The sequence below is a fragment of the Excalfactoria chinensis genome, chromosome 7 (genome assembly GCF_039878825.1).
Source record: "Excalfactoria chinensis isolate bCotChi1 chromosome 7, bCotChi1.hap2, whole genome shotgun sequence".
Classification (NCBI taxonomy): domain Eukaryota; kingdom Metazoa; phylum Chordata; class Aves; order Galliformes; family Phasianidae; genus Excalfactoria; species Excalfactoria chinensis.
Window position 1 is genome coordinate 22,829,726 of NC_092831.1, and position 24,327 is coordinate 22,854,052.

A 24,327-nucleotide genomic window follows, 5' to 3' on the forward strand; every position below is an offset into this window, starting at 1 on the left:
ATATATATACATATATATATTTATGTTTTTCAATGGTACTCAAAAGATCTGAGGCATTTAGCCTCAGCGAGCAGCATGGTGCTGCTGTGGCAGGGACAGGGCCTTCCCTGGGTGGAAGCCAGCAGCTGGGCTGTGGTGGTGTGTGCTGATCTATGAGTGCTGCAGGCTGCTCCTACCTTGCTCCTTGCCAGCCATTGGAAGGGTTGTGTGTTTTGTAAGAACCCTGGCTGGGCAAAGCCCCTGCTCTACCTGCTGTGGGAAGTATGATCAGGCCCCACATCTGGGCTGCTGCTGCAGTACCCCTACAGGTGAGGCCTCTCAGTGCACCTTTGCAGCATCCCAATGTCCCAGCTGTTGTTGGGCCTGGAGCTGGGAGTTGCACTGACAGAGGTGAGAACAGGCTGAATTGGTTGGGATCTGAGGTGTGCTGTGACAGGAAGGGTGGAAGGAGGGACCTGGTGGAAACCCCACCTGAAGACTTGCCCTGCAGTCAGAGACCTTCCTGATAGAATGCAGCAGCAGTTCTCCTGTGTCTGTGTAGGAATGTACATAAGTACCCTTGTATCTTAAAATGAGAAGTGGGGAACCTCTTTTCATGTGGATGTTGATTTAATTTCTGAATATAGAATGTCAAGTAACTTCATTACTAAAAGATGTACACAGGAGGAAATATGTGTGGTATCTGCCACTGAAAGCTCAAGAACTATAAATACGAATATCTCATGGTTGTTTCATTACGTACCATTTCTTGTGATGACAGCAACAAAGAAATGTAATTCTGGTCAGAAGCTATGGGAACAGTCTTTGCATTTAGTAAATAAAATCTGACTATGTTTTCCATCGTGTACAAACAGGGAGAAGCATTCTGCTGAAATACAGTGCACCAAAAAACATGTTTACAGTCTCCTGGATTTTCCTTGTAGTATATTGCTTTTGTTTTCTTTAAGATATGCTTGTTTAGAGCAATGGGGAAATACTTTGTTCTGCTATTAGAGAACTGAGCTATAATGTATGAAAGAGCTGGTTGGAAATTGATTTTCATGTTTGTAGATTTTAAGTCAATTGTCTCACTGTTACATCATCCTAGTTCATTAATCTAATCTTGTATCCATGGGAATTTAACAGTGCAGTATGCACTTCAGACAGAACAGATAGCTGTAGATCTAAGTTGTATTGATAGGTGCTATTACGAGCCATTTGGGTTAGTTTTAAACATAGGAGCTCTGTTGTTGGAGCAGTAGGTACTTGAAGAAAAAAAAAAAGGGGGGGGGGGGGGGAAGGCTGTGATCCTATCAGATGGTAGAATATACAAGGTAGTGTCAGCTGCACTTTAAGTACATGGCAGCACCATTATGTGGTGCCTCAGGTGGAAGTAAGCAATAAATCCAGGGTGACCGAATTACCCGCTGTGATTGCTTGTTCTCTCAAAAAGACCTGACTGGCAGTGCTGTCTGCACGCTTGCTAATGTGCAAAGTCTCTGATAAAAAGAAGAAAAAATGGTTATGTATTAATGATCTTTCCTGTATTCAAATATTTGACTGTCCTGCTTGTAATATTTTGTTTTCGGTTCCTGAATTGTTTGGTGACAAAACCAGTTAGAAGTCTTTCTGCTTAAATGGCTGTTGTTGTACAGCAGTGGATAACATGTCAGGGATCTTCCAGCACATTGTTGTTTGTGTCAAGGGGCAATTTCACATTGGTGCATATGGATGAATTTACTCTTCATAGAGTTTTGCTTCAGTGTTGGCTTCAATTTTTGTTGAGCTGTGCTCTGAGGGAGCTCAAAAAAAAAGAATAAAATTCTGATACATACGGGCATGAAGAGGTAGTTTATCCTGGTGAGCACGATGTGGCAGCAGGCAGAGGAGGGACTGTCATTGGTGTGGCCTTTAGCAGCTGACAGTTTGATACATAGGTGATGGACAGCTTTTTTTTTTTTTCCATCCTAATCAACATTTTTATATGCAGGAGCAGAATTTAAAATTAGGACTCTGTCTTGGTGATGTACTGTAAATCTCTTTCTACCTGCTTACGGTATTCCATCCTTGTGTATCATTTGTTCTTCTCTCTTCCATGGCTAAGCAAGCAAACAAAACTTAAAATACATAAGAGAGCTGCAATAAACGCAGTTAACTGCATGTACTTGTATTCCCCATGTTCTTCAATTTGACAACTTACTCAAAAGTTAACTGAGTATGTTTGCACCCAAAAGACCGTGTTTTAGATAGCACAGACTATATCAGTGGTCTTTGGGTGAAAAGCTCTGGTTATCTTCATCAGTTTTCTGAATTTGGCCCAGTGGCAGCAGCCTGCAAACTAAATAACAGAGGTGCAATGGTTTTGGGTGGAGGTAAATTGTTCTTTCCCAAGCAAGGAGACTTAAAGGCAAAAGAACAAAATGAAGGAAAGGCTGAAGTAGTCGTGTTTGCATTCATGGCCATGTTGGGTGATATTTAACTACCTAAATCTAGGCATCAAATTTGTTGCTGGAACTCAGAGCCTAGAGAGAAACCTTGAAAGAGCTCAGGGTGATCTAGAGAGCTGCAGACTCTGCTACCACTCTGGGGTACTGACCTCCAAACCTTGTGTTATTTCTCTGCAGTTGTGCAGTATTCCTAAATGCACTATTTCTTGTTAGCCAGCCTTTTCCTAACCCAAACCAAGTTTTGATTCACCAGAGGGTGCAAACATTGCTAAGTGAGGCAGAAGGTGCTCCTGATCAGGGCGGGTGTTAATGTCTCTATACAGCTTTTCACTTAATTTAAAAAACAAACTAAGGAAATAAGATTACATCTAGCATGGAGATATTTCTTTTGCCATTGTGTTGATGCAAGATTTCAGTTTTTAATTGTGCACAAATGGCAGAACTTCTCTTCTGTTTTTCTAATGTAACCAATTTAAGTCTAAGTGAGGTTTCGACCATATGCTCAATTCAACCATATTTGCAGTTAAAAAAAAAAAAATATTTCCAAAACATAAGAGTTCAGGGAAAATATACTGTTAACCATGAATCTGTGTAGAGACTAATCCTTGAAGGTGATGCTAGCAAAAGGGAAATCAACTGTTCCGTGTGGCTTGAAACAAAAAAAGTACAGAGCTTTTAGTGACACCAGGAAAACTCTTCCTCAGCTTTGTTGAAGAGAATGCATTGTGAGTAAGGCTGGGACATGGTTCTGCAGTAATGTTACAGAAGGAGCTCTGGATGACATTTGAAAGGTGGAAATGCACCTTGAGGAAATTCAAGTTAAAACCAAAAGGAGAGTAAAATTTTGGTTCAGGACACATTTGTTTCTTCATTGTTCATGGCTTACTGCTGCAGTGCAGTGGGAGAACTACTACTTTTGTAAACCAAGTTCCAAAGTTTAAGATACAAAGTGCTGCTCTGACAAAGAACAGTTGTGTTTATAAATAGCATGCCTTGTATGATCAGATTGGTATGCAAAAGGGAACGTGTTTTCTGCATTTCATTGTTCAGAGAAAATAAATACCTTTTCTGTCTTAGGTTACAGTGGTTGTTGTAAATGCTCAGCACAAATGCTGTAGCACGAGTAGAATAATACAAAAGCATGACATGACAAAAGGAAAGAAGGAAAAAGTAAGCATTGTTTTATTGACAAAAAACAAACAAAAAACAACTGTCAAGTGCATCTCCTAAATAAACTTGTATGGTTGTCTGCATAATCACATAATAAATGGTGTTAGTTTTCCATTACTTCTTGTTCCCATCTAAGGAGGGCAGTGATGAACAAATTAAAGGCATGTATGTATAGTAGATGTTTTAACATATTCTGGTATACGTTGTCAGGGTTCTTATCTACAGACAGAGTTTGTTCATTCTGTTATAACTTGTAACAAGCATTAGAAGTGCCTGTGACACTGTGCAGCATTCAATACTTGCCCCAGGCCCAGTTGATGGTGTGAGCTGGAGAGTAGCACAGTGACTGTATATTCTGATTAAGGTCACTTCTGGCCTTCCTGCAATGGACTTCTTCAGGGTAGCACACAGATGGAAAACACAACCTTTACCTCATGCTGTGCTTAGACTTTGATTAATACACAGTTACTCTGTTTTTATGGCACTCCTGAAGGAATTATCTACTGCCTGCTTTTGTTCTCATTTACTTTAATCTACTGACAGAAATGAGAAGAGTGGTAGGGATGATGGCTTTGAAAGTATAAGTAACATTGCATTTGAATTTGGAATATGGCTTATTCGGTTGTGAAAGCTGCAATTAAGAATACCAGTAACAGACTTTCTGGTAGTTCAGCAAGAACATCTTTGCAGTATTTGTGTTTATGTGAAAGGAGTTTGGAAATAATATTAACTCTTTATTTTGTTCCTTAGGCATGCCGCTTCTGGTACGAAGGAGCAGTGATCCAGCTTTGGGCCCACCTGCTGACTTCCACCCAAGTGCCGCTCATCCCAGTGACCTCAATCACAAACATGCTGTGGCAGTAAGCATCATGTAACTCATCTTTATATTAAGGGCAAAAGTTGTTTTTAGCTGTTTGTATGCTACTGTTTTATAAGTTAAGTGTTTTTGAATCTAGAACAAAATGCTGCAAAGGAGACAATTTCCTCTGCATGAACTGGGTATTTTAGTTAATATAGCCAATTGACAGTGGTTCACTTTTTCTCAATAAGGTAGTTACATAAAGCTTAATGGTGACATAAAGCACTGGAATATGAACTGAAATTTAGTAATTGTTTACTTGATCAGTATTATCATTTTTGCTGGTTGATAGTGGAAAACATGTACTTCCTTTTATTATTAGTTTCCAGTCTTGTACCTCCTTATTGCTTCCCATATCTCCACATGAGATTTCTGTTTTCCTTTGTTGTCTTGCTGCTGTGCTGCAGTCTACCCTTTCTCCAGTCTTCTGTTTTACAACTCTTCCCTTTTGTGGACAAATTCATGGTCACATTGCCCTTAGCAAGTATGAAAGCAGAGGTACAATGGAGATGCAGTGACTCTTAATCAGACATTGTTACAGGCTGGTTTTGATCTTTGTGACACATGGGCCACGTTCTCTACTTTGCATTTTAAAGACCTGAAAGTTGATTTTTGCATATGGGTGTTCCTTTGTTACTTACAGAAAGGTGGAAATTTGTTGTATCTGTTTTAGTGTCAGCTGGGATAAATTTGTGCATCAAGCAGAATAGAACTCACAGGTAAACTTTGCTTAGAAAGCTCTGCTGGGCCTGTCTGCACTGCTTTATGCCAAGTGAATGATGTCTTAATTGATGTTGTTGCTGCACCTGCATTTTGTTTACTTGTGAAATTTCTGGCTTTTTCTCTTTACTTTCCCCTGAACAGTGTTGCAATTTGCTCCCTGTTCCTGGTTTCTGGAAACAGACTATATGTTTCTCTGCCCCAAGCAAAACAAAACCAGCAGTCTCCTTGTTTCAGCCTGCATGTTGTCTTTTGGGGAGGTGCAAAAAAGGTTAAGTTACTAATGCTGCAGGTGGGAACCAATTGAAGATCATGTTTTTAAGATCATGCCTTCAGTTAATTTCACAAGAATGAAGTAAATAGGAAGTTAGATGGCTTGCATATAAATGATGTTTCATTGGTGTTAGAATTCTGAAGACCAATGCAGAATTTTAGTTGACTGTTGTTTCTTTTTGGTCAACTGTGTGCATCCTATTTTACACCATCATGGCATTTTAGGGGCTGAAGTTCAACAAAGTTCTGCCTCATTTTTCAGAGAGCTGTAGCATTTTTCTTGAGGTTCGTGTTGCCAGTGCTTACATATTCAATAAATACTGAATTATTTTAACAATGAAGTAAAAAAGAGAATTATGTAACCTTGCAGATAAGTTTGCAAAGTTGAGAGATCTGTGAAGCGAGCAGATGTGTGTAGTACTGACTGATTTCTGTAGCCACGGAACTTGTACAAAAAAATGGGCAAAATGGTGACATTGTTTCCTTCCAGGAATCATTGTATCTGTACAAAGAGTTGTGCCAGTACCCAAGAATCCTGTAGGCATAAGGTGAATTTCTGTGCCTAAAATGAAAAGTATCTCTCTATCGGCTGTGGGGATGAGGATGATAGTAAAAGCTGGACTGCTAGCAAGTGTGAGGAGGGATCTGATTATTAAATGTCATTTAAGGAGGGAAGCAAGTCCCGGAAAGTTGCAGGTTTTTATTGTTTACTTGAAAATCTGTTTCTGCAAAACACATTATACCAGCTCTTATTTTTGCAGCAGTACTATTTCTAAAACTCATCGTCAATCATACTGAAGTGTGCTTCAGCATAATGTATTGGAAAGCATAAAAAGCTTAGATAATTTAGGTTAAATTAAGTACAGACTGTTTTAAAGCACAGAAGAATTGATATTTGACAAATGAAAGAACTTACAAATAATGCTGCATTTTTAATATAGCCATGCTCTTTCAAACATGCTTTAAAGCAGTATTTAGAGAAAATTCTCTTGTTCTAGATGGAGGGACTGAAAAATTAAAATTACTACTACATTTCCTTTGCACAGGCGAGGTTTTGTTTTAATTAAGCTGCTTCCATGCATTCATATGCAAATTAGAAGCATCAGAGCTATTGGTAAACTGTCTTCAGTGTGTATAGGAAAAATCGTCTCCCTGTTTATGCCATAGCTATTGTAGCTATCATATTACATTTGAAACTAACTTGAAGTGTTTTTGGCACTTTTGACAATTCTGGTGTTTGACACACATAGAATTAGCAGTGGAGTACCATGTAGGGGAATGCTCTTGGTTTTGCTGTGTGCTGCCTTCCACGAGATGTGTAGATACCCCAGTGGGTGGTCAGGTTTCTACGTGGTGATTGCTCTCTGGAAGAGCACAGGGCAGACGAGCTGTAGGCTAATGCGTGAAATAAAACAACAAATGTGCAGTAGGATAAGAAAATTGCTGCTTAGTTCAGGTGAATCTGTTCAATCCAGTGCATGCCTTTTTTTTTTTTTTTTTTTTTTTTTTTTTTTTTTTTTTTGTAGAATCTAATTAGAGGGCATGTTCAATTTTCTGATGTCCTCTTGGCGTATGTTCATTCTAAGGAAGGTTGTTTCATGTCATATTATAATTATCAAAAGGACAACTCCTTTGAGTGCCCAGGTAGTATGAGAGGAACGTGAGCCAGTCTTTCACTTTTTCTCTGACACTTGTTTTGTCTTAGCTATAGTTATGGCCCTAATTAGCAAAATGTTTCTAGACCAGCCAAAAGCTGATCGGGAAGTCCAGCATCTGTTCTCTCAGACTGGAAGTCATGTAACAGATGGCACAGAATCTGAGTTTCTCTTTTCATCCAGGCCTCTCTGTTCTTGTCACAATAGCTACCACTGAAAAAACTGGGGACTATTAGCAGCAAAAAACAGGGATCTGAAACATCCAAATATGCTATTGAAGTGAAGGTATTTCATAGTGAATTTGTCAATTTATGAAGGCAATGGTTAAGCTCTTCTGCTAGTTACCTCTCTGGCTCCAGAGAGGAGTTCGGAAAAGCCTGGTTAGCTTAGCACACCTCTCTGCAGATGCTGTAGCCATAGCAGTGCCCTGGCAGCACTCGGTTGTGGGTGTGATACCGTTGGGATGGGATTGGTAGCACTGCAGGACACTGTTGGAGTGAGGAAACCTTTGGCTGTGAGCCCCTCAGTGTCTTTCAGCTAGCCTTAGGGAGGAGGTGACATTCTGCTACTTTGCCTAATCTAGTTCAGTGGTGTCAAGCTGTAGTAATTACTGAGTTATGACTGGGACATCTGAACTTCTCTTTAAGGATACGTTACCTTTGCTTATCTCTATTTCTGCTCAGGGACAGAATTCTCCATTGTCATGAGACTTGGTCCATCATGAGTTTTTAGACTGAGAATTATGGCCCCATTTAATTTGATAGGAATTTTGCATTGATTCTGATGGGGTGAGGATTTCACGTCCTGCTGTTAACCTGCTGATTATCATGGGATCCTATGTTCTGTATGACCTTCTTTTCTCCTATGGTTGCATGCTTCCTCGATAAATACTTGGGATTAATCGATAGGAATGGCTGATTAAATTGCATTTATTCATATTTAAAGACACAATGAGTTTCTGGATCAATTGAAGAGCTGCTCCACAGCTATGTCCAGTTTCCATTTTTACCTAAATGTGTCTTGAAAATGATTGTATTTTATGCGCTGTGGACATATAATTTGCAATTTTGTATGAGATTCATATATATAATCAGAATATTTTTTTGTTTCAAGCCCTTGTTAAAGAGGGTCAAAACCTCTCCTGGTTCTTCTGGCCATTAATTGTTTGTAATGTATTAGCCTTTCTGATTAAGCGTCTGCAGATTAGCATAATGTGAGCATGTGTAGGCATGCAGCTCAGCCGCTCATTCCTTTTGCATGCTGCTTTATGTACACATGTAAACATAAAGTGTGGCTGTCAGAGCTTGGATTTGAAGTAAAGGTTATCAATAGTACTCTGAAAATTTGGGGGTGCTTTGTGGAAAGAGTTGGGTATGTTTTTCCATCTCATTGGACTGTAAAAGCAGGGTGGGGCAGAACAGGTCTCATTTGACATGTGGGGAAATGCACTACAGTGGGGTTGCATGGCCTGCTCTTAGAAGTGAGAACTCCTGCTGAATATGTTTGCCTACCCTGACTACTAAGTCAGGCAGGCCCAACTTCTGGTCCGTTTAACATACCAGAACCTCAAGGTGAAGTTGTCCCACAGTCAGGTGGTACCATGAGGTGGGCTGCAAGAAAGAAACATTGTGAGAAATGTTTGCCATTAAGGATGTAACTCTTGGTCTTGCAATATTTCGGGAGGTTGAAACAAACTTCCTGTCACTCAGCCGGGAAGTTCTGAGTTTGAGATTTTTAAAAGGGAGTTCTGATTTGGGTGAATCCATTTTTAAAGTATGTGCCTATTCATGCTGTGCAGTGCATGCATAACACCTCTCACCAGCACATGGGGTGGCAGTGTGCTTGCTATCTGGTTAGGAGGTCAAAGGGCCATTTGCAGAGCTGTGCTGTCTTCAAAACCTCTACCAAGTCCCACTCTGCAGCCAGCTCTGGGCTGTCATGTCAACAAAAGCCATTTCTTCCACATTCTCTGTTGTTTTTCAAGCCTGTGCTTCTCTTCTTCATTCTAGCATGTGCTGTGGTATTCTGCATCAAAAGGAAACCAATGTACATTGTGGAGGGAAAAACTAAGAAATCTAAATGAAAATATGCGTAGTGCTTCAGAACACTGAATTGATCATCTGAAATAGGATAGAAATGTCCTGTGGTAATTTCTTTTCTACATGTGCTAAGAGATACGTGTGGGGGGGAAAATAGACTTCTTTGTGCTTCTTTGCACAGCTTACACTTTACAACAGGCACATTGTTTTACCTGCATTGTACAAGGTGAGTGGTGGGAGTAATTTACATGTTTTTATTTGAGAAGGATAAGTAGACTTTGTGATTTCTCTTAATAAAAGCTAATAATGAATGCTCTGTGACATTAATAGAGTACATAAGTTATCAGTACAATTGGAACAGTTGGTAAAATGTTATTCATTGATAATGTTTTGCTTTCTAAAGCTTGTTTCCAGTGAGAGGAATGCAAGATTTAAAGTGAATATTTGTGAGAGGAATTACCTATTATGAAAACCTCTGAAGTTCTCCGTTATTGTGGAACTTAAAAGTAGTGAGCTGGGTTTTGTTTCCTTATTAATATATATTTGGGGCCTTGACTGTTGGTTTGAAGATGCCAGACTGTTTATAAGCCTTCTTCACCTTTCTGCTTTTGCCTTGTGCATTCAGGTAATGTGACTGCAGATGATGGAAGATGTCTGTGAGACCTAAATGCTTTCTTTTTTTCCCACATGGCCTATCTTACAAAGAATGTGGAAAAATTATAGGGTAGAAATAAGAACTGCTGACAAAAAAGGGAAAAAAGGTCACGTTTTCAGTGCTGCTGACACACATTCATCTCTATAGCTACATCTTTGGGGTCCTACAAAATACTGTCATTCCATCTGGAACAGCTTTTAGCAGGCTGCTTACGCAACAGGCACACTGAGCTGAAATTGGAAGGAAGCATTAGCAAGTTGCTTGTATGTCTGACAGTCAAATTAAAAGTGGAAGATGGCAGTCAACATGGCTCATGCATATCATTTACTGTCAAGCTCTAGAAACATTTAGCTAAAAGAAAATGGGTTCTCAGCCAGAGTCCCTTTGAAATACAGACCATTAAATATATAAATACAGTTTTCCTGAAGTACAGAAACCCAGTGGACAGCTGGGAATAATGGCAAATATCTTTAATATATATTTAGGCCTGAATATTGCTGTGACATTAGGAAAGAAACTCATTTTGGATTCCCCCCCCCCCCCCCTCCCCCCATATAGCGTCTTGCAGTGCATAGATGCATGAGACAGTGGAAATAATTAGGTTCTAGGATCTTGGTGAGCAACTGCGGAATCAAATTGTTGTTTTTGTACTATCAGGGGCAACATTTGTTTCTTTGTGAGGCACCCCAGTGTTCTGGTGCTGAGCACCCAAAGGTGGGCACACCCGCGGTCTGGACCAACACAGTCGTTATCTTATATTTTAGGTCCCAAAGTGTTTGCAACATCAAGGCTTTATGCATCCTAAACAGCATCATGAAGAACAAGACAAAACCCACAAATCTTTGACCCATAAGTGGTCTTATGAGAACTTCTGCTCCCAAACAATTGTACTTTTTTTTTTTTTTTTTTTTTTTTTTAAAGCTTGGGAATCAAGATGGGTATTGGCATATGATTTTACTAATTAACTCTTAATGTACTACTATGGTATAGTATGGTTTAATCTGATTATCAGTTAGAACATACAGATCCCCAAGTGTCTGTCTGAACAATTCTAGAAAACCAGCTTTCTTAATTGCATCATTCCTAACAAATGCTCATAATACTGCCTACTGTGTTTGAACTGCTGAGGGAGCATGACTGGGCTGAAATCACATTGTGGCGTCTTACAGCTGCTGTTCTCGCTGGCATTGCTGTCTGATTTCACTGTCCAAAACAGGGTAGTATGAACTTAGACCTGAAATAGAAGAGCTGCCATGTTTTTCTGTAGCATGCTTTGCTTCACTGAACTAAATAGTGGTGTGTCAGAGATGATTGCACATTTAACACCTGTGGGGATAAACTGACCTCCTTTGCATTTCTGCCTTTTTTGGAATTACCAAGTGCAATCATTTTCCCAGTGTACATGTCAGCTTTACAGAAATAAAAGGAAATCCCTACTTTTCACCTGAGTCTAAGAAATTCTGTGAGGGCTTCTCAAATTGGGAATTAACTTCCAACCCACACCATCCCATTCTGCAGTCAGCTGCAGGAATCTTTGCCCAGAGCCAGAATAGGAATCAGACAGGAGAAAATGGGGCAAAGAAGGCTCTGCCATCAGTGTCGAAGTATGAATGTTTCATCTAAAAAGAAGTATGTGAAATGCCACAGGTCTGAGAAGCAAACAGATTTGTCACTAAAGAACTTGTATGGGTATTCTTTGGTTAAGAGAGTATCCATACAAGTCTTAACTCTCTTTTTGGTTTAAAAGCACAGGAGCTTGTCCTTAGATTTTTATTTTTTAAAATTATTTTATTTTTAAGCATCTGTAATTGGTGTTTGTGTGCTTCTTCAAGGCTGTGTTGATTCATAACTACTGGTGGTGTTGAAAATTTTATCTGTGAAACCCAACAAGGCTGAAGTGCATTACATGGATAACTGTATCTGCATTTCCTTCTTGCCAAGCGTGTGCCTTCCTGGATAGTCTTAGATTTCTGTTTGACAGAGTGAATTCAGTAACTCCATCTCTGAGGGAAAAATATTCTACAAAAAGTATTGATGATGGTGGTGGTGGCTCTGCACAGGGGAAAGAACAGCTCAAAGCAGGAGCTGGTTTGCTCCTAATGGAAACAAATCTGAAAGAGCTTATTAGGTGCGTGCTGCAAGTTCTCCCTGAGTTCTTGCCAGGGAGTCTTAGAGGAGCAGAGACAATCAACATGGACTAGAAAAGTTTTTGTGGTAGAAATGTTTTATTTAGAAATTACTCTGCAAAACTGTAAGTAATGAAGCTAATTGTTGGGATAAAAAAAGATACTCCTGCTATGTTCTTCAGGCCATCCTCTGTACTTAGTTTCCCTGTTAAAATGGGAAGCACACTATCCTGTCCTGTAGAAGAGAAGGGAAACTGCTCAGATTACTTCTCATAGAGATGTATCCAAACACTCCCATTAAGTATGCCTAGAGGTGGGCAATTTGTTAAGGTCAGTCTGATTGTCCTGTTAATATGCAACAAACAAAGCTCTAATATACTTTTAAAGCACCTGAGAAGGTAGAATCGTTTGGATTGGAAGGTACCCTTAAGAGCATCTATTTCCAACCCCTTGCTGTAGGCAGGGACACTTCCCTCTAGATCAGATTGCTCAAAGTCTCATCCAGTCTGTCCTTGAGTGCTTTCATGGCAAGAACCTGCCAGCATGTTCAAATTAGGGTTTATCTTGTTAGTAATCACAAAATTATCCTTGGGTTTACGAAACACTGAACCTAACAATCACTTTATGCCTGGCTGTGGTTTTCTGCCTTTTTACCTTTCAGTGTCTGTTTTGGGTGTAGTTGCTGTTTTCAAATGGCTGTTTTGAGAGGCATGTTGATGAAGCTATTCTGTTAATGTCACCATGCATGCAGACATTGATATAAGCAGGTAAAGCAAGTTCATTAGAACCAGATGCGCACTCCTGTAAATAAAAGTAGGGTTTTTTTAAGTATGGCACTGTGCCAACAGATTATAACACTTTGGGGAACTGAATCTGTTACATATTATGCCCTTATATAGTACAACAAGAAGTGTGTAAAATGCCATGTTATTGATGTTCCGTTAAAATTATTTTTATACAGTCTGATACTGGCTATTTTTTAAGCAGAGGCCTGGCATGTAGTGTTTAGAGGATTTAAATGTTATTAAAATATGAAATGCTCATAATCTATTTGTGATGTAATTATCAGGATCTATGATTCTGTGATTTGGGATAGAAGAGGGGAAGTAGCAGCACAATTTGCAGTTTCTTGGTACTGCTCAACTTCCTGGCTCTCTCTATGGTCAGTGAGTAGGCAGGCACACCATGGGGGGGTCACTTCAGGGTGATGTGTGTGCTTTGAGGAGCCATCTCCAGATGCAGCATGGGGACATGAGCTTTTTGTCACTCACCAGGCTATAGACTACACATAGTGCACTGAGGGCTGCATGAGGCATTGTCCGCTACAGCATACAGGTGAGCACTGTGTGGGTCATATCCATAAATCTGTTCAGCTCTTGTAAAACTGAAAAAGGGAATGACTCTTGAAATGTCAAGCAAGGAAGTGTGAGCCTTTCTAGCAGTTTGGGGAGTTAATCACATGACATGCCTCCCCTCGGGAGAAAGGTGGGGGGGAAGGAAGAGGGAGAAACCCAATTGGAATAGGAGGAAACTAATTTACTAAAAGCAGTGTGAGAAAATACAAAATAATTAAGAGTAATAAATCTAAACAAACCAAAAATAAAGCTGGAGAGGGAAGCGATTCAGTCTGACTCTCGGCAGACCTTCAGTGGCTCACCTCCCAGGACACACATGATAGCTCTTCCCCTGGCCCTCAGAATTAGAAATCATGCAGAGGCTCCTGGAAAATGCAGTTCATCCCAATGTATCCTCTTCTTAGAGAGTCAAAACTAATTTGAGGCTACCAGAGATAAACAGGGAAAATGCTCTGCAGTGCACTGTACCTCTGCACCCAACAGGCTGTCGCATGATATTATGATATGGAGCACTGATAAAACCAGGGCAGTCTCCAAGAGTAAATTAAGTGAAAATCTTCATGGGACCACTGCAGCTCTTCACATTCATGAGCTCCTATTAGCTGAAGGGGTGAGCAGCAGAGCTTCTTGCAGAGCATTTCCTTAGGTTTGAGAACACTAAGGTTTAATAATTTGTTTGTTTTGTGCAACATAAGATTCTTTTTCAGTCCTGCTAAAGACTGTAGGAGGTAATTGTTGGAAATATCCTCAATAATTTTTGGTCAGGATGGTATCTCTGATAAAAGCAGTTTTTATTTGCGATTGCAATGGTGGGCACCCTGATAGCAGAAGCGCAACTACGGACACGATGTTACAGGTTTTTATACCTTTTCTCCCATATGTTTTCCCCTCCCCTTTCCCCTTTGGTTGGGTATTCCAGGTTACAATTTTACCCGAGGTTTGCGTTTGTTAATTACATTCTGAAATTTGTTAATTCACATGCTATCTTGCGCCAGTCAGTCGCCATCCTGCTGTTTTGTTTCCAAGATGTCTTGCTACTCTTATTGTATTGATATGTTGATTCCCTTCAAAGCTTCTTCCATTCTGTCCCAGAGGCCTTTGCTAAACAAAGAGCCCTGGGGTGGGGTTGATTCCAGTCCTTCCTGATATCTCTTCAGGCACATCCTTAGGTATGTCACGACTTGTATATTTTTACAATGTGTACAAAAAAACATTAAAACATACATTGTTGCTAGTTTATACAGGTATATTGTTAATTATTTTAACTTCTCCTCTTTGGGTCCTTTATTGCTCAGGTCTTATTTGTTTAGCACCAAAAAACAGTAGTTCGATTTCAGGCAGCTGGACAGACAGGAGCTGCAGTCTGTACCTGTGACTTCTACCTAATAACTATAAATTGCTTCGCTTATATAATGAGACCTTGAAATAAAATATTCTTATCTTATTCTAAATGCAGAAACAACATTTGATTCCCACAATTCCCCCTTTTCTTCTTTATACACTGTTGATTTCTGCAAGTTTTGCTTTTATTTTTAAGGCATTATCTTGTAGACCTCTTCCTCTTCATCACTTCCTTCATTACCCATCTCCTTTAATATCATCATTTTATCTGAGTATGGTGGTGGTTCTACTGGTGTTTGTTTTAATAATGCTGCCTCAGTTAATCTCTGTACCAGTCCCTTAACACACGGGATAATACCCTATGACCACCAGGGCTCCTGTTACTGTAATCAAGTAAGTAAATATGGATATAATTGTCCCTTTCCATTTACCAAACCAAGAGTCCAACCATCCAGTGATCGAGGTATCTCTGAATTATCTGCCAATTCATTGGCAAAGGTAGTAAGCCCCTGCAATGCCATTGTTATTGTGCCATCCAGAGATGTGTTATTGGGGGTGAAGGTGTAGCAGTGGGTCCCCAACATTACACACACACACACACACACACACACACACACATACTTTTCAGCTTGCATCATATCTAGGACAATCCAATTCTCCCAGGCCATCCTACCTGTGGCATCTATCTGTTCTGCAATTCCCTTAATTGCACTTTTTGCATAAGTTATAAATCATTATTGATTATAATCCAGTCTACGTTCTTGTTGATCATCACCCACCAAAACAGTGACTCCAATCAAATGGTATCACTAAGCTCCTTTTAATTCTTCTAGAGACATTCCTTTTTCAAATGCCAGGGTGAATGGTATAACTAACTGAACAAGCGCACAGGTGCCTCCCCAATTAAATGGTTATGGTGGACCATAAAATCTTTCCCCTACAGTACCACCAGAGATCTGCCCTGGAGATTCCTAATCTTGAATAATTTCCTGCTGAATCCTCCATAACATTCAAGACTTCACTGCATAAGGAAATGTTTCCCAGAGGCCTGGTAGCCTTCACAACCTGCTGTAAGAAGCAAGCTGTGTGGTTACCTACCGCTGTAGAGAATGCAGGAGGGATCTTGACATCTGTATCAGGCACTGGAAGAAACAAGAGAGAGAGCGATCTGCAGTCTCTATTTCCCCAGGCAGTTTTCTCTTGGTACAGGGCAATCATACATTGCATTCCCTTGGGGTCCTTGGTCCATCCCAGCAGAATGGGTACCACCTGAGCTATGGGCCATCCGGATGCACAAGCATAGCAATTTCTATGGTTAAGACTCTGGACAGTATACTTAATCCATTCTACCCAGGCATTAATGTCCCCATATCCTGTTTTGATTTCAAATGTTTATCTAGGATCTTTTATCTCCTTAGCTGTCACAACTGCAGGGTTTTTAGGAAGATTTTCTCATCCCTTTTTAAGCTCTTCCCTATCCTGGACAATTTGGGTATTTTCACAAAGTGTATCCCACACAGCTATCTGAATCTCGCTGTTGGATCCTTTCCATGCATATCTACCCCAAGACCAAAAGTGGTATTAACAATGCTACCAGTCTTGTTAATTGATATTTTTACTGGGTTACATTGCAACAGTTTGCAATCTGGCTGGACAACTCCAGTTCACAACAAGTTGGTGGTGATCACTCCTTTTCATACTAAGTTCTTGTGTCCCAACAGGTTGCTTTCTCACCCTTTCCTGTGCAAGCTACAGTATAGAACCTGTTTTAGCAGGGGGGTGGGCTGGGCTGTATGATTTCCAGAGGTCTCTTTCAGCCCTACAAATCTGTGATTCTGAAATATATGTATTTCCTTTGCAGTCTAAAAATGAAAAGATTTTACAGATGCCATTTATAATGTTTCCTTTGCTCTTAAAGTAGTTGAAGTAATAAATTTAGGATTCTATGAAGCGCATAATATAATGGTACAAACAAGAGGTAAAAAGCAAATTAATAGCACTCACCAGTGCTATAAAAAATATCTTTATTCGGGCAGAAGACAGAGGACTGTCTTTGCAGTGAACCTCTCAGGAACTCTTTCCAGTGGGGAAGCATGTCTTTGGAAATCAATGTAATGGGGATACTACCAACTTATTTGCACGTATAGGATATATGCAGTGCCCTTTGCTAATGTCTTTTAAAAGAGCATATTATAACAGATATATTATTGTGAGAGGAACAGAAGTTAGCTAAATATATTTCAGTTCAAGTAATTAAAAAATGTCTGTCCAAAGGTCTGAGAGCAATAACTCAGTAGAGAGTAAAACTTACTTTCCAGCAACCCTGGAATTTGCAAGTGCTCAGCTGCCCAGGCGCTATTCTTGCTTGTTACTGATGTGATTGGCATTGGACTCTTAAAACCCTCTTTCTGACCTCACTCTCAAATAAGACTTTTTGGTTTCATGCCTGTCCTGCCATGAGATGGGGACTCTTTCTGCATGAGGGAATGAGGTTCCTATGGGCAGGCTTCTAGGCCCTCTGGACTGTCACAGCCCTGTATTCCTCCCAGCTCCTAGGGACACTGGAGCTGCTGAGGGTAGGCTGTCTGTGTCACCTGGGTGCTTGTGCTGACATTGCTTCCTGGGGGAGCTGCCTGCTGCTGCCCTCCAGGATAAGCTGCCTGTGTCCCACCAGTCCTGTGTAGCTCTCAACTGTTGGGTGTGTTCTGTGCTCTTGTCAGCATGGGCTTTGGGCAGCTTCAATCCAAATAAGAAATGGTAGCAAACAGAGTCATATCACTTCATGTTGGTGGTTTTCCCTTGCTTTTGGAGTTGAACTTTACTGTAGACTTTGGCTGGAGAGCAGAGGTACCCATTGAGGAAGTCAAATTGTGTCGGGAGTGTTCTGCCTCTAGTCTAATATATTTTGCTGCTGCAGATAGAACTGTGTTCGTTATAGTTCGTTCTCATAAGTCATCATTTCTATCTCAAGGCTGTTGTGCTTCCAGTGTAAAGCAGATTGATGCTGGCACATTTTTTCTATTTTAATTTTACAAAGTTGTCACACTGAAACTGTTCCTCATATTGGAAGTGCTTTGAAGTGAAGAGATAAACAAAGAGCTAAAATAAAATTAAGTAGCAGCATGAACAACATTTCATCTTGGTGTGCCTTTTTTAAAAAAATAAGCTGAATGGTTGTAGTACCCTTGTGCTGCTGTAGTAAGTCTGCAAACGTTAGCTGATCGATCAAAATTGAGTTAGTGTGTATGCAGTAAGCAGAAACAGGTGAAAATTGGGTTATCTATGCCCAACTCCTTCTATTTGCTATGAACAGTGAGATATAAACTAGTTTTTAGACCTGATTAGTTTTGTTTATTTTCAGAGAGGGGCAGAAGCAGAACGTGTGCTGTATCTACTGTATTTATTAAACCAAGAAACTATATGAAGTTAGTGGCTCAGATGTGACATTTGCAGATAAAAGTGAAAAGCCCTGCTATAAATAAATTTGAAATGACTCCTGGAGGAAAAAAGCAACAGTCCAAGATCTGTGGTTTCATGGCTGTGAGAGGCAAATAAAAAAAAAAGCCAAGCAATTTTTTGTCCTGTCAGTAACAAAAATAATAAAAAAGGAAGGGTCATCGTCTCTACCACGTCACAACTGCTAACTGGTTTATAATCTGAAGCACAGCTCACTGTTTCCCTTTCTCTGTTTATGGGCCTTCCCAGACAGCAGGCTAGCTTTTCAGCTGTTTATTTTATGGGTCTCTAAAATAGTTGAAGAATTCGTAGGAGTTTGCTGACCACAGACTGTGGCTGTTGTCTGTAGCAATAAAAATACAAAATATTGGAGTCAAATATGTCTCTTGTTGGGTGCACAGTTCTGAATAATTCTTGATTTTGAAGATAAATGACAAATCCGTATCTAGAACAGATCTAAACACACGTAGCAGCTTCTGTGTTGACATTATGCAGTTCATAAACATTTAATTTTTTTCCACCAGTGAGAAGCACCAGGTGCAAAGAAATCCATGATTTTTGCTAAGTGGCAGGGTGAGATCTTTTCCTATGCACCTATGTGGCAGGATGCTCTTGGTAGGCTTCTAACTGTGTCTTTCACAGAGCTGTTCTGTCACTCATATCTAGCAGAGCATTGTTTTAATAATAAAATGTATAAAGCTTACTACTTTTCAGAATATTAACAACTTCTGCTGCCTCTGAAGCCTAACCAAGAACCTGACATTCCCTGTGCCACCCCAGCACCACTTGCCAGAGCCCTCAGCCCCTCTGAGCTGAACCGCAGATGTCCTTTATCTCTTTCCTAGAAGAGGAGTCTGTGGAGGAAGGTTTTGTCATTACGTACTCTGGCACTTAACACTGCAGGTAATCAGTTGTGCCTATTCTGCTTTGTGAGAATGAACAAAAAATGCTCTGAAGTGCTGAGATCTGTTCCATCAGTCTATGCTTCAAGGTCTACTCTTGTTTCTGTGTCATCTCTGACTTCAAAGGTACCTGCCCTTTGGCTTTTAAGTTGAGCTGTTACTACTGGGACCCCTTTGGGTTGCCTGAGGCTATCAGATGTCCAAGTAGCCATAACAGAAATAATATTTACTTTCATATGGTAAACAGTTCCTTTTTGATTGCTACAAAGATGTAAGACAGGTACTGGGGGGGGGAAGAACTGTTCGTACTTTTTTTTCAGGGTTACACTCAAAATCCCTGATCCTTACATTTGTGATTTTCACAATTAATGATGCTTGTGGCTTTTGGAACAGGATACAGCAATGGGGATTCACACACAAAGGATGCATGCGTTTTCAATCCTTATCAAGTCTAGCTGCCCCTGATGTTGTTCTGGTTGGGTTCCTTTTTAAGTTTCGTTTAAATAGGAAAGTGATATTTGCTGGGAGGAGGATGTAGCAAGTGGAAAATTCATCTGTGCTTCTCTTAAAACCCGAGTTCCTTTTGTGCTTACAATGTGGTGTTGCAAGCAATTCATGCTTGAAGGAAAAGCACTGTGCAAAGTGGTTTGAATTGGCATTTAGTTCCCCAGGCCCCTCTTCCTCCTCATCTCTGGGCTTTACTGCTCTGTTACCATTGAACAAGAGTAAGTGCATAGCGCACAGGAGTTTGGAGTAACTCGAAGGGCAACAGTGCATCACTTCAGAAACACAGATCAGTGTTACCCTATTTTTCTCCTATTTTGTTTCATGTATCCAGTGCTTCCTATTAAAAAATTGAGTCCAATTGTTGGTCCTTTTGTGCTGAAATTTAAAGCCCTGACTGAGATTATGCACCGACTCTTGAAAAAATGTCATCCCCTTCACGTTTTCTCAACTTGTATTGCAAGCGCCTGTAGGATGTACCTTGTTTTAGCGCTTCTAGGCTATTAGGTTAATTTTCAGAAGAAAGCATTCATTGCTTTCTTTATTTGCTTTGGAATTTAATAATCTCCAAAATGCCTTTCTTCAGAAAGTCTGCCTTGTTCGTTCTTTCACAAAGTAACTTACTGAAGCTGTTTCTACCTTTTCTTTCTAGAAGAAAAGATAATGTCTTTACTTTTGAGTACACAGAATAGATTACAGTGATTTGGAGCTATTAAATATGCAGATTAGTAGTGCTCAGTTTAAGAAAGCTGCAAGTGAAGTCTAACAGCTTGCTTTGGATTTTTATAATGCAGTTATAAAATCTTCAGAAAAAAAGCTTCTTTCTGTGGGGTAGCGTAAGAAACTGCACTGTACAAATTGTTTTATAAATTTGCTTTTCCTAAATAATAAATTTCAGTGAGCTAAGTATAGGTCAGCCCTCTATCCCAACTACTGTAGAAATGCTGCATGGAGTGTTTCCAACAACAGTCAGACCTGAGCAGTTCATCTTGGATTTATTCACAGGTAATAATATTTGAAATGAAACAAAACTGCTCTGTGCTAATTATCTAAGCTTATTGTAATGAACTTCTAAAGCCTAGAATTTCTTAAAATAAAATAATAATAATAATAAAAAGGAGGATTACCAGTTAAGGATATGCTAACGTGTAAATTAGTCCAGCAGAGAAACATTGTAAAGTACCCATATGTTCTGAGACCCAAATGTTGTTCCTTAGTGCACCTGTCACGTCCCTCAGCTTGTCACAGCACAGTCTCAGCTCTGACCTCTGCCCTGCTGGGGAGCAGTGAAAAACTGTGCCAGCAGTTAAAGGATGCAACCTAAGGAATGGGGTCTGCAGTTTGGGCAGGATGAGCTGCAGGAAACATGAGTCCTAGAAGTCAGGGGAGAGGTTTGCATGGACCCGTGGCTCCCATGAAGATTGATTTATAGGCTACTTTTATGTAAAACAGATCTGCTTGCTGCATTACTTTCAAAAGCACCTTCAATGCTTTGGTTATTAGAACAGCCCTTCACTGTAGTTTGCTTCACCTTCTTTTGTACTCGTTGTGTGAGACAAATGAACTCAAACAGGAGCAAAGAGAAGAAACTTAGTCCAAGGCAAATACAGTGCTGGGTGCCAACTGGATCCCATTATTTTGCCAGCCATAACAAATGGCAGTCTTAGAGATGGCAGTGCCGCTGGAACCAGGGGGTTCATAAGGCAACAAACTTTTTAGTCTTGCTGAACGTGATCCAGCATCTTATACTTGTTAAATGACCGCATAAATTTTGAGTCTCCTAACCCAAAAAATAGAGTTAAAACATTGTCTTTTATGTCCTTTTAAAGTGGTTTTTTTTGTTTTGTTTTGCTTTTAATTTTAATTTTTATTTTTTATGTGGTATTAAGTAGCATTCTGGATGGAAAGCTGCACATGCACACACCTGTCCCAACGTCATTGTATCTCACTGTGTTATCCTGTAATTTGTTACATGCTATAGTGCTCTCATGCGTACAGCATTGATTGGATCTTACATACAAAAGAAAGTAGTTGATGGATGTTTAGTTGACATGTATGAAAAGCAGTCTGGGATGGCACTAATTTACTTTGCTGAGTGTGCCACACTTCTGAAGCATTTGCAGTAAATTATTATGATGCTTCATATGAAGAAACTGGAAACAATGGAACTATTTTGCCCCAGTGCACAGTATCTCTGCTAATCCAAAACCAGCTTCAGTGTCTTCTGTGGAGACATTTGGAAATGATGGAGCTTTGTAGAGATAGATTAGTCATTGCCTTCTGCTTTGCAGTGACAGCTTATATACAGAAGATGCCTCTGGGATATTTTCTTTAGGAAGAAAACATTGAGGTAAGGGATGACATTTATATTAAAATGGGAATAAGTAAAAATCAGGAATTTCTGCTGAAAGCTTTTTTAAAATTCTGACGCTTTTCATGATTAACTTTGCTTAGAGAGCAAAGGAGAATTGCGTAGGATAAACAGACGCATTTCTCTCGGAACACGTGTGAGAATCAGGAGAATTGATAGCTTGGGCTATTTTTCGTTTCCTGAGAATGATTCAGTTGTTCACCTCACTTGTCGTGCTTACCTGAGGAACAGCAATGTGTTCTGACATTTGTCCTTGCAATTACGTATGTTGATGTTAACAGTTTTAGTGTGCTTAAGCCCATCTGTAACTGTTAATAACAGTTTTAAAAAAGACAATTTCTGTCAATAAATAAACCTTCGCAGTGTGAAAATGAAGTTACCTTTGCGATTCCTTTTTGCTTATTCTTCTCTATATTTGTCACTACTGAGAGCTCTTGTTGTACAATATTGTTCTTATAATCTGATCATAGGTGAAACTGCAAAATACTTCTATAACTGGAGCTTAGTTCATCTATGTGGCTTTATTATTGCTGTGCTATTTTATTCCCAATGAATATGTTTATATATTGTTGCTGATGGTATTTTGTTCACCCTGCTTTCTTTCAGCAACGTGATAAGTCCTGCTTTCTTCCACTACAATTTTTATTGCTGTCAAATTATTTACTAACCAGTGTTGCTATTTGAAGATGTAGTTAATAATTAACATGAAAGCAGATCATTTTATGAAAGGTTATTTTTGGATGACTTCTTAAAATCCTAGGAGAGGTTGAAAATGCCATTATGATTCATAAGGATTTGTTGGAAATAACACTGTACTCTAAGGTGATCTGCCTCTGGTTTAAATTACCTGCTAGGTTTAAGATAAGCCAGTGATAGTAATGTCTTGGCTCACAGGAGTTGACTCAGATTTATTAATAATATTCACTTATTAATTCAGTGTAACACTGCGCCTGTAATTTCAGATTGTAGAATAAGGTTTTGTATACAGTTGCACAGAATTAAAATGCTGTACAGTGCCTTAATTTCCATTGAGATTTAGGATCAAGATCAAGGACTTTGTGTAGGGCAATATGTTTTCTTACATTCATATACAGACAACTCTCAATTCATTGAAGAGATTCAGACATTTAACCCTTATTCACTTGTTTCATGCTGTTTAGGTTGAGGTTTTCCCACAGTCCCTTAGGAAATTGTTGGAGACTGATGGCTTGTTTTTCTGCTGACAGATTCTTAGAGTTAGATTTCAAGAATACAAAAGAGAAAAACTAGGAGCATCGCTATTCTGGGGTTTGCCTGTCAAATAGAAAGGCAAGACTAATTTGTCTTGGTTTGTTCTTAGGCCATCAAGGTGGCTTCCTGGCCTCAGTGTTATGAGTAGTTTTGTTGAGAAAGAGGATGGGCGATTTGGTTCAGAGAAGGTGAAGAGGGAAGGTGAGGACTTCTAAGGGACGCAGTTCTTTCCTGTACTGGGGTATATTATGAGACTTGAGAGATGATCTTGAACAAATCTCAGCTGAAACAGAAAAATACATATGTAAGTATATTCATATACACATATATATATGGGTATATATATATATGATATTTTATTTAATAATAATAAAGTTTATATATGTGTAATTTAAACTATTTTTTAACATCTCTTGAAATAGGAAGAAAATGGTTAAATATTAGATAGCTGCTACCAGTAAGCCACTTGGAGTGAAGCAGGCTGATAAGTCTTTCATTAACTCAATGCGTGAATCTACTGAAGAGTAAATAAATTCACAGCCCACAAAGTTAGGAGGAAACACTTAACTCTCAGCAGGAATAAAAGTGTCTTTAATCTAAACAAGCGATGTGATTTTTTAGGACCTTGTGTAGTAAAAAGGCTACATTCCAAGCTGAGGAAGCTCTACACTAATCACAAACTGTGGTTTCTTTGCACACTGTGAAAGTGTCTTGGGAAAATTCTGGGTAAATGCATCACTGAGTGTATTCAAGTCCTTGTTATGCTGTAGATTGAGTCAAACAGGGGATCCTGATCTTTAAGTTCTGGAAAGATTTCTGTTTTTGTGGAGTATAGTTGGGCATGTTTTCTATCACAGCTTTTTAAGCAAAGCTCCAGTTCATGCTGGACCACAGGTAATGATTCAGCTATTCTACAGTGATGTAGTCAAAGCTGAAATATTTACCTGCACCATGTGCCTCATATGTTCTCCCCTCAGCATCAGTCAGGCTCCAGTATTACTTGGACACACATTCACATACTGATTGTTGCTGCTGTAGATCTGCAGTGAGAATGTTCTAAATATTCATAATGTTATGTATATGTCTTGCTAGGTGGCTGTGTATTATTAGGAATCCTGAGCTTTTAAGCACACCATCATCCATTGTTCAGTAAACACAATTACATTACCCTATCTTTCATCTCTAATGAATCCATGCTAATTGATTAATCAGAGCTGTTGCTTTGCTATGGGATTATCATATAAA

General features: G+C 39.5%; 1 protein-coding gene across 3 annotated transcripts in view; it reads left to right on the plus strand.

The window, feature by feature from the left end:
* PARD3B (par-3 family cell polarity regulator beta) overlaps window positions 1-24,327 on the plus strand; it is a 361,423-nt gene that overhangs the window by 108,674 nt on the left and 228,422 nt on the right. For all 3 annotated transcript variants that reach the window (XM_072341851.1, XM_072341853.1, XM_072341852.1), the window contains one exon: window positions 4,347-4,456. In XM_072341851.1, the coding sequence (XP_072197952.1) occupies window positions 4,347-4,456 (110 nt within the window). The remainder of the gene's footprint in view (window positions 1-4,346; window positions 4,457-24,327) is intronic.